Source organism: Megalobrama amblycephala, linkage group LG6, assembly GCF_018812025.1.
Source record: "Megalobrama amblycephala isolate DHTTF-2021 linkage group LG6, ASM1881202v1, whole genome shotgun sequence".
NCBI classification, from domain to species: Eukaryota; Metazoa; Chordata; class Actinopteri; order Cypriniformes; family Xenocyprididae; genus Megalobrama; species Megalobrama amblycephala.
In genome coordinates this window covers 24,001,649-24,015,606 of record NC_063049.1, presented here as the reverse complement: position 1 = coordinate 24,015,606, position 13,958 = coordinate 24,001,649, and the positions used below count along the sequence as shown (strand labels likewise).

Sequence of the window (13,958 nt, the reverse complement as noted above, 5' to 3'; positions counted from 1 at the left end):
AGAGACCTCAAATTGTATTCATCAAATGGAGCAAATTTATCAATGTAAAGAGACAAATCTATTTTCTATTAACAACTTCCTGTTTGAGTTTGTTTCTACAGAGACAATTAGTTATAAAGTGGCTATGGCTGAGCTATATATCACCATCATATACAAAAACCAGCCTCAATATGATACTCAGAGGGTCTCATTTAGGCCAAACCAGGCCGAGAAGTCACTTTGACCTCTCTGGAGTCAATGCCACACGTCAAATAAAGCAGGACGGAGGTGTGAAAAGAGACCCTGGGGATGGACGACCTCCCCTCTCCCCCCTCATTGCCCAAAGCTGATCATTCGTTTGAGATGTCTGCCATGACCCTGAGAGCGCCTACCTCTGCAGCTACGCCCATCCTCTCCCACCTCAAATCCATCCGCACAGAAGCAGAATGTGCCATTTCTGGTCATGATGCATCCGTAACGGCAATGCAGCTCGTGACAGGCTGACAGGAGTTCTGTGGGAGGAGAGCGAGAGAGAGAAAGAGTTTGAGAGCAAGGGAAAAACATGTAAATTGCTTTTTGATTTCACTCCCTCTAAAAGCCCTTCCTTGCCATCAGCACAAGGATGTGCCAGTGCGTACTGACAGTTGTGAGCCAGAGGCGGGGATCAATAGCACTCTGTGAGGGTGGAATCAGAGAGGTGCTCCACACAGGGAAAAAGAGATGAAATTAGAAGAAATGCCTAACCTTCTGTTGAAAATTCTATGAGGAAAGAAAAAGGTTTTGTGTGGAGACCTGCAGAAGCTTTTAGCAATTCTACCTGATCTTCGGTCCTCAGAATTCAATCAACCTGCCACAAAAGAGTTGTGCACAACCTGGCTATTAGGTTTTCCATTAATAGTTTCCACAGTGGACATTCACTGAACACCAAATTGTTTATATATGGCAAGCGTAAAATGGAAGTGAATGTTAGGGTCCTAGTTGTTCGGCATTCTTCATGAAACATTCTGGATGGTATCCATTTTTTTTTTTTCTTGTAATTGAATAGGAATCTGACGTTTTTTGGAATCTGCCAATTAAGGAACAGACACAGAAATTACATAATGGTTTGGCTGCATAACGTACCACATGCAGAAAAGTACTACTAAACTACATCTCTTGGGGATGGAAAAATCTTTCCAATTTTTTTTTTTTTTTTTTACCCTTAAAGACCCAAGCACTGATATTGATTTGTTTTTCCTCCTTAATTGTAATGATATTTTTGCATACTGTGTTTAAGGGTGAATTTTACAAGTTTTGCAATAAAAAAGGTTTATAAGTTTGCTACATTTTACAGATTCCTTCTCCAGAAGCCAGGAGAATGAGATTTGGATATGTTCACCTCAGGGCATTTGCATGACCCATGAATATTCCTACACTTCCCTGAACCCATGTGAAGTATCTGAAAATGCATATTTACAGACCTGCAGTCCAGTTGCAGTCTCTATAAAGCCTTCCATATAAGCTATAAAAGGCGGAACAGAATGCCACCTCTCATTCTCTATAAAGCTTTAATTAGACAATTAAAAAAAAAAAAAAATGGAGTAGTTTATGGTATCAGCAGCCAATGAGCTTGTTGCTCAACATTCAAAAACTTGGCATTGTTTGCTGTTAGCAGTCTGCAGCGTGCTTCAGAAACCCTCCACCTCCCCCAGCTCCACCTGTGCAGATCTGCTATGGGGGTTATTTCATGTATAATATATGTGAATGTCTGTGAATGTATTGGCAGTAGCAAGTCTCTGTACTTGCTCTGCAGCAGCAGCATAGGAGATCTATTCCGCCAAGACCAAATACATTAACATTGCCATCTCCATTACCATACCACTCTCTCCGACGGCTGTCACACTGTAAAAAATGATCGTGATTTTAACAGTAAAAGACTGTAAAAATGCTGCGGTGAAAAACTGTCAATTGGTTTACAGAAAGTTTCTGTACTATATACGGTGAATAACTGTAATAGATCTAACGGTACATTTAATGTAATTTTACGGTAAAATACCGTTAAATTCACAGTTTTTGGAAGTGAAAAATAACAATTCATTGTAAAATTTACAGTGAAAAACCGTAAATTGACATTCCCACAATTCCCTGCGTGACACTTCACATTTGATATATTTTCGTTGAAATAACTCTGTTTCTTCTTAGTTTTTCTCATTTTTTTCTAATCAGTTATGTACATTAGGGTTTTATGTTACATCTAATGTTGTTTAATGTTTATTGCATTTTTAAAATTTCATGCATGTTACCAATGATGGTGTTTAGTGTGTGTGTAGATGACACTGTGTGCACCTTCTATATGTTAGTGCTGTCCTTCTCAGCTTGTGGAAAAGCTGCTTGTGATGAACTTTGATTCATCATGTGACTCTTATCACCACTGTGTTTGGTGACTGTCAGTGTATTATAAAGGTACAAAACAGATATTAGTACTTCATTAGGTTGGTAAATTAACATTATATCAGTTAATGAAATACGTTATTTTACCGTAAATTTTACAGATTTTTTTTTTACGTTGCTACTGTATTTTTTACGGTAAAGTTCTGGCAACCACAGCTGCCGTTTTTTTACCGTAAATTTTACTGGGATTTTTTTTACAGTGCACGACAGAACTATGATTTACTGCATGGGCTCTGTTGTGCAAATTTTGTTGACCAATGAGACCCACTGCACATTTTTGCAACCTTTAGAAATAATTATTTGTGAAGTTTTATTTTTTAAATGTTGTCATTTTTTATCATGAATTTTGTATTATTTAATTGGCTTCAACATTTGCAATTATTGCATCTCTGAGAGCCAAGTGACTGTCTTCATAAGATGAATAAAAGACTAACTATATAAGAATAAAAGAATAACTGTAAAGAAAAACATGTAGTCATGTTTCAAAAATGTCACTATGTTTTCATCCAAAGCTGCAAATTTAAGGAATATCGCATAAAACATCTGTGAATAAAGCGTTTCCATCCCATGTTCAAGAGAAAAAAACTGGTTACTTCCTGGGATAGTGGTGCAAAATATCTGTAATAAAAAAATGGAAGTTGTTTTTTTAATGCACATTTTTATAATTGATGCGCATCTTGCTGTTTCCATCCAGTGTTTTTTTTTGTTTTTTGTTTTTTTTTTCTCTTTTAATAGGTGGTTGGAAACAGCTACTGTATTAAAAAACTAAATATAACAAAACATTTTTTTTTACAATTTGGAGTCATATTAGAGAGACAAAATCACTTTGGGTGTTTTGTTGTTTAAGTGTACATTATTTTTCATTGTACAGATTATTTCACTGATTTGAGCTCTGATATTAGACACAATGCATGCTGTAAGGCAAACAGCAAAAACATATTGTACTTTGTGTGTGGAATATCTGACAAAATGAACATAACATGATCATTTTCTACTAAGACGAACCTAAAATTCACTTTCGAGTTGTTTTTTGTCTGCCTTCCTTGCTGTGCCGCCTGTCATTCTCTCTGTATGGTCTCAGAGGAATACTAGAGCAACAACCTAAAATTATTTTCATACAGTGCAAGCAACAAAGGCCACATCAGCACGTCTCTGAATCCCTCTGTCAGCCTGTCACATATTAAATCATATGGCAGTTCCTGAGAAAGGCAGCAGACCCAACCAGCTATTGTTCACTGCACTTTTCAGACATCTGTGGGTGTGGATTCAACAGCACAATTACAATTAGTACAAAGACAACCAATTTACCAGCCTCACAAAAAATATGTGTGAACAAGACACTATTTGAAATGATGAGCTCTCAAAAAGAGCTTTTCTTTAGCTATTTCAAGACATGTGACTGCTAAACATTCATTACTGTCAAAGGAATGTATGCAAATCTGTTCTTTGATTTCTTACATTTCGTGCCTGATTACCATCATTAACTGAGCACCAATTCATAGAATTAAGCCATGTATCTGGTTATATATTCTTCATAATTTCAAACTCTCTACTCTGTGCAACCTATTATATTGTTTTTAGGATACTACTACTACTACTACTACTACCACTACTTATAAATAATAATAAAAATAAAATAAAATAGTGCTAGATAAAAAAGTGCTTTCCAGTGTGCAATATGAATCAGGCGGTCAGTGAACAAACTGCAGATGGTCTGTGAGAATGCCATCTGAGCCTGAGACTACTAGCTGGCAAGCTGAAGCAGGTATGAAGGAGTAATGGATTCATCACAAGTTTCATGACATGTCTTAGCAGCAACACCACTGATGCACTTAGATAAAGCTGCTTTTATAAAGGCAAATGAAAAATACAGGTTGAATCAAGAGCATCAATGAGTGTTTAGGGTGTATATTAAAAACGTAAAAAGAAGATAAATACCATTTTCATAATGAAAGCTTTACAAGTAACATTTCATCAACCAAAACCGAGGAAAATTTCTCAGCAGCAAGAAAAGACTGGTAATTGCACTGCATCCTGTCAGAAATTAACTGAATGTTTACCTGTGGCTAAATATGTAATTGCCATTTAGCACATTATTTCTTTTCAATGGTTAATCAACGGAATTCATTGAAAATGTTAGCATGCAACATGTTAACAAGGCAAAGCAGGAATTTTAAAAGAGCTATATATATTTTTAAATAGCAAGCATAAAATGTCCCTACTAGCTGACATATCAATGAGAAATCACACCTGTAGCTGTGACAGTCCCTGGCTCTATAAACAACACAAAATTGTTGGGAGAGAGAACGATGCATTTTCAGCAAAACAGAAATGCTCTCTGTCTGTGAATTGTGGATGTTTGGGTTATTGACATCAGGTTGGAAGTCAGGGATTGTAGAAAGAGTGTGCGGTTGAACTGAAATCACCTACAGAACCCTTAGGACCGGTTGTGTTTTGATAGTCCTGAAAAGGTTTAAGCGCTAATTATGTCATTCATAGCACGTAACTGAGCAGTTGCATTCATGAACTTTTTATTGGATGCATCATGCTTTGTGGAGACAAAAGGTCAGACAAAGCAATGAGACGGTAGTCCGACAGATATCCAGGACTAATCCTTATATCTGCTTTCAAACATCGGTGTGCTCTCATGACCCAACACATAGCCAGACAGATGGATATTCACAAAAATCTTCTGCTGGTGCTGAAAAATGGCATGGCTTGCTAGGCAAAGTTACACATTTTTTTTTGTTTGTTTGTTTGTTTGTTTGTTTGTTAAAACAAGATCATGTGACATGTACATCACATCTTTATAGAGATCATCAACCCATTTTTGGGTGGGCAATTATTCCTTTAAAAGCAGAAGTAAACACCAGAGGCTGGATTCACAAAAAAATAAGTTTGTAAATATCATCCCTGCAATTCTTCAAAATTTCTTGAGAACTTCAGATTTTTTTTTTTTTTAAGAACATCTTACTTTTTAAGAAGAAAATTAAAGGCTGTGGTTGTGAACTGATTTTATGGCAGTTTTTAATGAAGACCTGCTTATCAAATCGATGAAAAATATCTCAAGGGTTGTCTTTTTGCATTGCCTGCAGATTACTATAACAATCATAATAAGCATGCGCACTATTTTCATCGCAACTGGCTGCACAGTGCTGTTATATGCGATAATGCCGGCGAAAATTATAAATGCTAAATTATTAAATTAAAAACTAGGTCCATGTTAGAGTAATTTTTGTACAGTCATCACTGAATTTTGAATTCAGCAAAAAGTTGCATCGTGCATAATTATGATCGATCATTGTTTATATTATCAATCAATGGTGCCACTTCTCGAGTAATATGTATTATATGTGTTAGTGTTATATTGTAAAGTTTTGTCTTCAGAACAATCTTAAGAAATGTTTTTGGGAATACAAAATAACCTTAACTTTATAAATAGTAGATAATAAGAATGTTTCGTGTATTTTATGCCAGAAGCATAAAGTTCTTTTTTTTGTTTTTTGGCAAAGCACTTATGTTTCTTGTGACAGGTTGTCCGTTTCCCCTCCAAACGTTGTCGTTCGGCCCACATGAAGGCTCACCACAGGAGTGGCGTGATAACGTAATGCTGCTGGCAGCGTGTGGCGAGGCGCACTTGACGCTTATTGTGCCCTGTCACCGCTGCCATAAATCCAGCATCAAGTCTCTCCTGTGCTGATCCAGCCTCCCCCTGTGCATTACAAACTGTCCTCGAGGTCAAGGTATGCTGCCACATGACAGGACACCAGAAAGCCTTTGACTCCCTGGCCTAGCCATGCGGGAACGTTCTCCTTTTATGGTATCCTTCTTTTAAAATTCCTACAGAAAAATGTCAAGGACAGATACTAACTTTAGAGGCCTTAAACATAACAAAATATCAGTGGGAGTCCTGGCACACGTGTTGCCCTAGGCGACAACTTTCTGTGACTTCTGTGAAATAGAAAAAAAAACACAATAAATTATCAAATAAAAACCAAACAATTGTCTTAAAGGGAAAATTCAGCCATTTACTCACTCTCGTGTCATTCCAAACCAAACCAGCAAGACTTAATTTCTTCTGTGGAACATAAAAGATGGTATTTTGAAGAATGTTTTAACTGTTTTTGCACATACAGTAAGAGTCAAAGGGTTTTTTGCACATACAGTAAGAGTCAAAGGGGTCCAAAACAACATTGGACATCACTGAATATCACTGTATATGGACAAAAACATTGAAGTGTGTGAGTGTGTGTGTGTGTGCGAGTGCGTGCGTGCGTGTTTTTGTGACATATGAAGATATTACCCCATGTCCCCGTTTTTCAAAAGGCTTATAAATCATACAGAATGAGTTTTTTTTTTTTTTTTTTTTTTGAGAAAGTAAAAATGTGCAGTTTTCTGTGATGGGTAGGTTTAGGGGTAGGGGTAGTGTAGGGGGATAGAAAATATGGTTTGTACAGTATAAAAACCATTACGCCTATGGAATGTCCCCACTATTCACAAAAACAAACCTGTGTGTGTGTGTGTGTGTGTGTATGTGTTTAAAATCTTTCATTACTCACAGTAAAAAGTCATATAGGTTTGGAATGACGTATGTGTGTAAATGAACAAATTTGGGGGTACATTTAGTTAAATTTAACTCACACAATAATGTTTGTGTAATCTTTTCTGCATTTCACCTCTCTTCTAACTTGTTTCCTAATCTAGCTTCCTAATAAAAGAAAGAAAGTAGTTTCAATGTAGCTAGCTACTTTTTGATAGTAACTTGTAGTCTACTAACTACTCTTTCAGAAGGGTAGCTTTAAATGTAACTAAACTACTTTAACTTACAAGTAGCTTATAGCTTGTCAAGCTACAGTTTCAGAGTAGCTTCCCCAACACTGGTCCTGGACACAGTTTTAAGTGTGACTTAAATAAAATTGTCCAACTGGCAAATTTTTCGGATAGAGAGAGGAAAGAGGGATGAACCCACATTAACGGCCCAACATACTGATTCAGGGCTTATGCATTGCCCACTAGATCACATTTCCAGCTAATTCATTTCAATGGTAGGATTAACAGAACATGGAGTGAATTAAACCAGTGCTGAATGAATAATAGTGTGGAACTATGTGTGGGCACAAAATACATAAAATTGTTATTCTAATCAATAACTTACAAAATTCTTCTACTGAAGTAATACACACATATGGCCCCAAACTACTTATTACTCCACCCACACAAACATGAATATGAGTGAAAAGAAAGAGCAGAAGAAGTTGGTAATTTTACTTCCCCATATGGATTAATTACAAGCCAGCTCTGGAGACTTTCATGGCCTTTGCTTCTTCAAGGTCTGTCTCAATCCAATCCTTTGCCTGGTTTTCAGGGCCCCCTAATTAATCTGGGACCAAATTAAGATGCTGATCTTTGCACAAGCCATGGTCATTGGAGAAGCAATAGTGTTTAATAAGTATGCCACAGGTCTGCCTCTCTAAGAGGAATTCGATTTGATAAAAACGGTACTCTCTTGACAAATTAAAGTTCATACAGCATGTATCTAAATCCATATATTTCTGATGTTGAAGTAAATGCGGTATTTATCAAGAGCCTTTTGTTTATGGAAAGTGTACAAATCTTGCACATAATTTCATTACCCATTACTACAAATGTGATATAGGCCAAACAAAATAAAGATGGAAGAAAAAATTGGTTTCTTTTTTTAAAAGACATTTTACAGTAACATTACAATATTTATTCACAAAAGCTGCATTATTTTGATCAAAAATATAGCATTTTGAAATATTACAATTTTTAACAATATTTTAAATAGCTTATTGATTGATTGATTGATTGATTTTATTGATTTATTTATTGGAAGAATGACTATTCTCACAGTGAATACTTTCACAGTCAATATCAAGCTGTGAATATTCTCAGTTACGTAAATCTTAATCCAAAGTGCAATAAGCATTGTGAATTATACTCTGTATTCAATCATGTAATGGAAATTCCCATAAATATGCAAGCCAAAAGCATCAGTGTAAATCATTTACCATCTCAATACATTTTTAAACCTCCCTTCCTGCAAAGAAAAAATAACGCTGTAATTGGATTTGATATCACCAGATTGTAATGGGTTCTTTCAAAACATTACAAGAGGTAATTATTTGACAGAAGATTCAGACGATACAGTATAAACAGAAGCACAGCAAAAACTGATGCAAAAAGACTGCCATTTTTAAAAGTCAAAAAGGAAAGTGGGCAAAGATAGAAGAAGCAAATCAGTCAGTCAGAGTCAAGTTTAACTTGTCAAATGTTTGCTGTGGACTGGATCATTATGGGATATCTATGAGAACACACAACCTTCAGTTTAAAACACCACAAAAGTCATGCATAAAAACCATAAGCATATTAAACAACTCATGCCATGATTATCACCAAACAAGACTGTTCCTACTCCTCCAGATAATCCTATTAGTGAAAATAATCTATGAGACTAAACATGAAGCAAAGGATCCTGGATTAGAAAGCATTGGTTTCAGGGTTAATCCTCCAGAGTTAGCCTTTGCCTTTATGAGCTCAGACGGGTCAAAAAAAAGTCAACAGTGATTGCTTGTTATTGCACAAATTTAACCCTGCATTATGGTTTAGGACTATCCCCAAAGGAAGCATAGTCAACCGCACATTAAGCGCTACACAGCCATTATACTATTCAAATGAGGTACTTGACTTTCACATTTATGGTACCATGATAATGAAAGGTGCGTGACCCACTGAGACTAACAATATGAGCCATCCTTAAACAACAGTGAACGGTCACAAACTGTACAGCATCACTGAACATCATCAGTTTCTTTCGGAAAATGACCAGCAGAGAGGGGAAGCTTAATGCGTTCTGGATGATATTTCATATCATTACACAAAACAAATTCAATAAATATGTTAATAGCTTATGTGTAGGTGAATGCACTCCACTTTTCTTTAAACCGAAGAGAAAACAGGAAATTACTTGCACTGGATATTTATATTTGTACCATTGTTACCTCTGTCGTCCTGACCCTGGGGTATACTGTTTGTTTGTTTATATGAATTGTTGAAAATTAAAAGTTAATCAAGTGAAATAATTGAATGCTGTTGAGAGGCAAAGTGAGGGAGGGAAGGTACATCTGTGACATGGTTTTTCATTACTTCGCAAAAGCAGAGATATCTATTAACAATGTCGTTCCCCAAATCTGTACAACAATGGGAATGACTGTTAATGCCTGCCGATGTACACATTTATGCATTTACTTTCCACAAGGTTTTTATTAAGTAATAGATGTTGGGTAACATGGATACTTGTATAACCATAAATAGAATTAAACATACACTTCCATTCAAATGTTGGGGGTCAGCAAGATAAAAAACAAAAATTCTTTTATTTAGCAATGATGCATTAAATTAATTGAAAAGCGACAGTTGTTTTTATAATGTTATAATGTTACAAACGTTTTCTATTTTAAGTGAATGCTTCTTAACTTTCTATTCATCAAATAATCCTGAAATAAATGTATATATATGGCTTTTAAAATATTGATGATAATAATAATAAGAAATGTTACTTGAGCACCAAATCAGCATATTAGAATGATTTCTGAAGGATCATGTGACACTGAAGACTGGAGTAATGATGCTGAAAATTAAGCCTCACAGGAAAAAAAATTACATTTTACAATGAAAATTACAATTTTACAAAATATTACCGTTTTTACTTTATTTTTTATTAAATAAATGCAGTCTCGGTGAGCATAAGAGACTTCTTTCTAAAACATCAAAAAAATCTCAAAAGATCTCAATGGATCAAATGGTAGATCAAAACTTCAATAGTTAGCAGGCAGTTTTAATGTACAACACATGGAGAATTATTCTTGTAATCACATTTCAGGGCTGTGAAGAGACTTCTTCTGTACTGCAAGAGACTTTGCCTAAGCTTTCTTCTTCTTCTTCTTTTATTTTCTACTTCTGTAATTACTTTAATTGGTATGTAATTGCTTTTGAGAAAAGGAATCATGAGCTGCTTTTTTAATGACTGAACATAATACAAGCACGTAACTATAGCACAATCAATGAAATTACCTAAGGGTGTTCATTTGTCACTGCATTTCAGCATAAAGGCAATGCAAATGAAATTCGTTCTGATATTAGCTTGCTTTCAAAACTAACCTGTTTGAAATCATTCACTAGCTGGGGGGAGGGGACCTCATTGTCATTCCTATGAAAATAATAACAAAATATCGGTATCTTGTGCTGTTAATCAAATCTGAAGAAGAAAAAAATAATACACAATTATACCTCTTGACTAGCCCTTATAAATCTATAAACAACCCATAAATATGTTTTCATATTGATTTCAGGCTATAATTTGCTGGTTCTGGGTTAATAATAATGTCAAGCTGCACAGTAAGCATTTTGATAGACAAAAAAAAGTATTAGACAGTCCATTTGTGAGACTACGCACATAACCACACGTCACTATGACCAAATGGTGTTGCCACAGAGAGTTTTTCTTGTCACAGCTTGTGAGGATCTTCTGAAAATTCCTAAGAGCTCCTAAATTCAAATGTGCCTCTCATATCTTTACCTGTCAAGTATCAGTGCTGGCTGAGAGAAGCGAGATTTTGCACATTGAAAAAGAGGCAGCCAGGTGGTGGAGAAAAAAAAAAAAAGAAAAGAAAAAGAAAAAGAAAGGTTTTCATGCCATCTCTGAAAATCTCCACTTCACTGAAGGACAATCATTAAAATAAAGAATTGCCGAAGTGTGTGAAGGTGAAATAGAATGCTGTCTTTGTCTTCCATATGGGCACAGTTTTGTGTAATGCCCTCCTGGGATTCATTATGTATATTCATTACTAGAGGGGGAGGGAAAGTTTCAGCAGAGACCCAGCTGCCATGCTCCAACTTCTCCGAGGTGACCTCATTTCGTCCCATCTGCAGGTGTATGGGTGGAAACACATGCCGAATGTCCTGGCCCGAACTCCTCAGTGGCCAGTGCTTACTCATTCAATTAGCCCCTTTGATGAAGTATACCACGTTGCTTACTTCAGCAGACGGTTAAATAACTAACAAAAACACGTCTGCTTGTGTCTAGACTTTCCACTTCTGTCTACCTGTAAATCTGTCTTGCGTATCATTACAAACAGCTGTATGCGGTTTAAAAGCTAATGTAACTTTCCGTGCATACAAGCTGCGAAAACATCAATTTAAAGGTGAAAAACTAACAGAAGAATGAAGACATTTGAAAAAAGGGAGCATTTGCAGTATGACTACAGCGAAGTAAATGGCAACAAAGAAGTCTGCAAACTGAGCAAGAGTGGAACGGAAAAAGGATTTATTGCCCCAGGCACTCGTTGCTTAATTAGCTGTATCTAAAAACAAACAAATGGAGGAGGAGAACAATGAACATAATGTCTCTTAATGCTTCCTAACACCCAAGGATAACTTTCTGTGATACATCACTTCAGGCTCTGAGCAGCTCTCTCTTTATCTGCAATACGTCAAGTCAAAACCTTAATCTTTCTGCCCAATGAACTAGACCAATCTCTTTCCTTGTGCTCGAAGGTGATTGGTTCTTCTGTCGGGGAAAGTTGTTTTGAGGTTAGCCCTTCCTTAAGGGCAGATAAACCTGAAAAGTGAGGTCTGGCTCATAAGTGAAGTGCTAATATGGTCAAGAAGGGTAATACTACTACAAACACAAAAGTAAATATCGTTTTACATACCAATGTAGACAATACAAAAAACAGACTCCTTTTCACTGTTTCTATGATAATAAATATAACGTAAAGTGAATTTACAGTGAGATGCAAAAGTATAATTCCTAGTGGAAAATGCTTCTTTTTTTATCGAATTTACAAAATCTAGAAATAAGGAATCTTAAATATTTGCTTCTTTTACAATTCATTTTCAGTTTATTTCAAGAAATAATACAAGCAAAACAAAAAACAAAACAATATACTGGTCTTTTGAGATTATTTATTATAAATAAATAAGTACATTAAAAAAATTATGTAATAAAATGGTAAAAATATGCAAGTATGCAAGTGAGTAAACAAACAAACCAACCTTTGGATCTCACTGTGTAATGAAACCTAACAACATGTTCAGTCACATGTCTCCAGCAATAAAAAAGTATTTATTTTTCTTCCACCGGTCTCTCTAGACTAAATAACATGTTGCTTCTCTGCAGGAAACCCCTGCAACCCAACTGACATTATAATCTTGTGTGGTTTATATGGGTCAATGGCCTGTTTTCAGTCAGGCTCTGGATCAAAGGGCAGGATCAGCTGCTCCTGGCACTGCCCAGCTGGGGGCCACACTCTTCCAGTTCACCAAAGGTCGCACTCTTGGCCAGCCTGAGGTGCATCGCCTCTACTAACGGGCATCCACCCAATGCCAACTGCTGTGTCGGTATTGTTATATCACAGAGTCCAGGTGGCTCCACCTGCTTGTTATTGTGGCTTGGATGATTGTGAACAAGAGTAGACTGTGTCCAACATTACACCTGCTGCGTCATTCACCTGTTCTCCTTCCACTAGCATAAAGCCAATTTATGTAAAGATATGCAGCATTAGGCTGTCAATATTAATGCTGATGGTGTCCAAACTGTAGGTTTATTGATATTGACAGATCACAGTACACTACCTGCATAGCTAATATCTAGCACAGACATCATAATGGGCTACTTTAGGGTACTCACCTCTACAGTGGACTCCTTCATCAAAACCGTCGTCACAGTCTTTCGCCCCATTACAGAGCTTGTTGAAGTGAATACACTTTCTCGTCCCGATACACTGTATGTGGTTTAGGGGACATCTGACTATCACCTCCACCGTACCTAAAGAACAGGAGAGAATGAAGGTTTACATACACGTCTGGTGTAATTCTGGAAAAGCATATCATCTGCACAATTTCACTGTATTGTCAGTAATTACTTTACTGACTACTAAGACAGTTTCATGCAAATCTACGGAGTTCAGACAAATGTCACTTGTTTCAATTTGCTAAGCTTTGAGGGATGCAAATGAAAATGGGAAACAATCCAGTTGATTGAATTTAGCTTAAAATGCACTGCTAACCTCAGAGTGATTTAATTTTGTGGCAAAAAAAATTCCTTCAGCACCATTTCCTGTCTGTTGTTCTTTAAGAAAGGCTAACAGAATGGGTACAGGTTTCTCATTTACAATTCGTCCTTTCTCTTACCTATCCTAATGAATGTTAATTTAATTAGCAGGATAAAGCCAATACATCTCATACTGTAAAAGTAAAGTTCTGCAATGCAATGAGGTTGCAGAACCAGTTTAATCAAACAGGCAGTTGTTTCAAATGAGAAATTTCCAAATAAATAAATAAAGTGTCAGTATGTTTTTTTAAAGAAATTATACACTTTATATATATTTCTAGAAATTATCAATTATTACTTTTATTCTTCAAGAACACATTCAAGTTGATTAAACGTGAAAGTAAAGACATGTGTAATGCTACAAAAGAATTATTTTTCAAATAAATGTTTTTTTTTTTTTAATACATTTCTAAAT

General features: G+C 36.0%; 1 protein-coding gene across 7 annotated transcripts in view; it reads right to left on the bottom strand.

Annotated features, from left to right (window-relative positions):
- The window catches only part of lrp1bb (low density lipoprotein receptor-related protein 1Bb), a 351,504-nt gene that overhangs the window by 197,624 nt on the left and 139,922 nt on the right, over positions 1 to 13,958 (bottom strand). For all 7 annotated transcript variants that reach the window (XR_007185289.1, XR_007185290.1, XM_048193502.1 and 4 more), the window contains exons 3-4: positions 13,121 to 13,258; positions 372 to 491 (exon numbers count right to left, since the gene is read on the bottom strand). Coding sequence is in view for 5 of the 7 variants with exons in the window: in XM_048193502.1 (XP_048049459.1) it covers positions 372 to 491; positions 13,121 to 13,258 (258 nt within the window). In the remaining 2 variants the exon portion in view is untranslated. The remainder of the gene's footprint in view (positions 1 to 371; positions 492 to 13,120; positions 13,259 to 13,958) is intronic.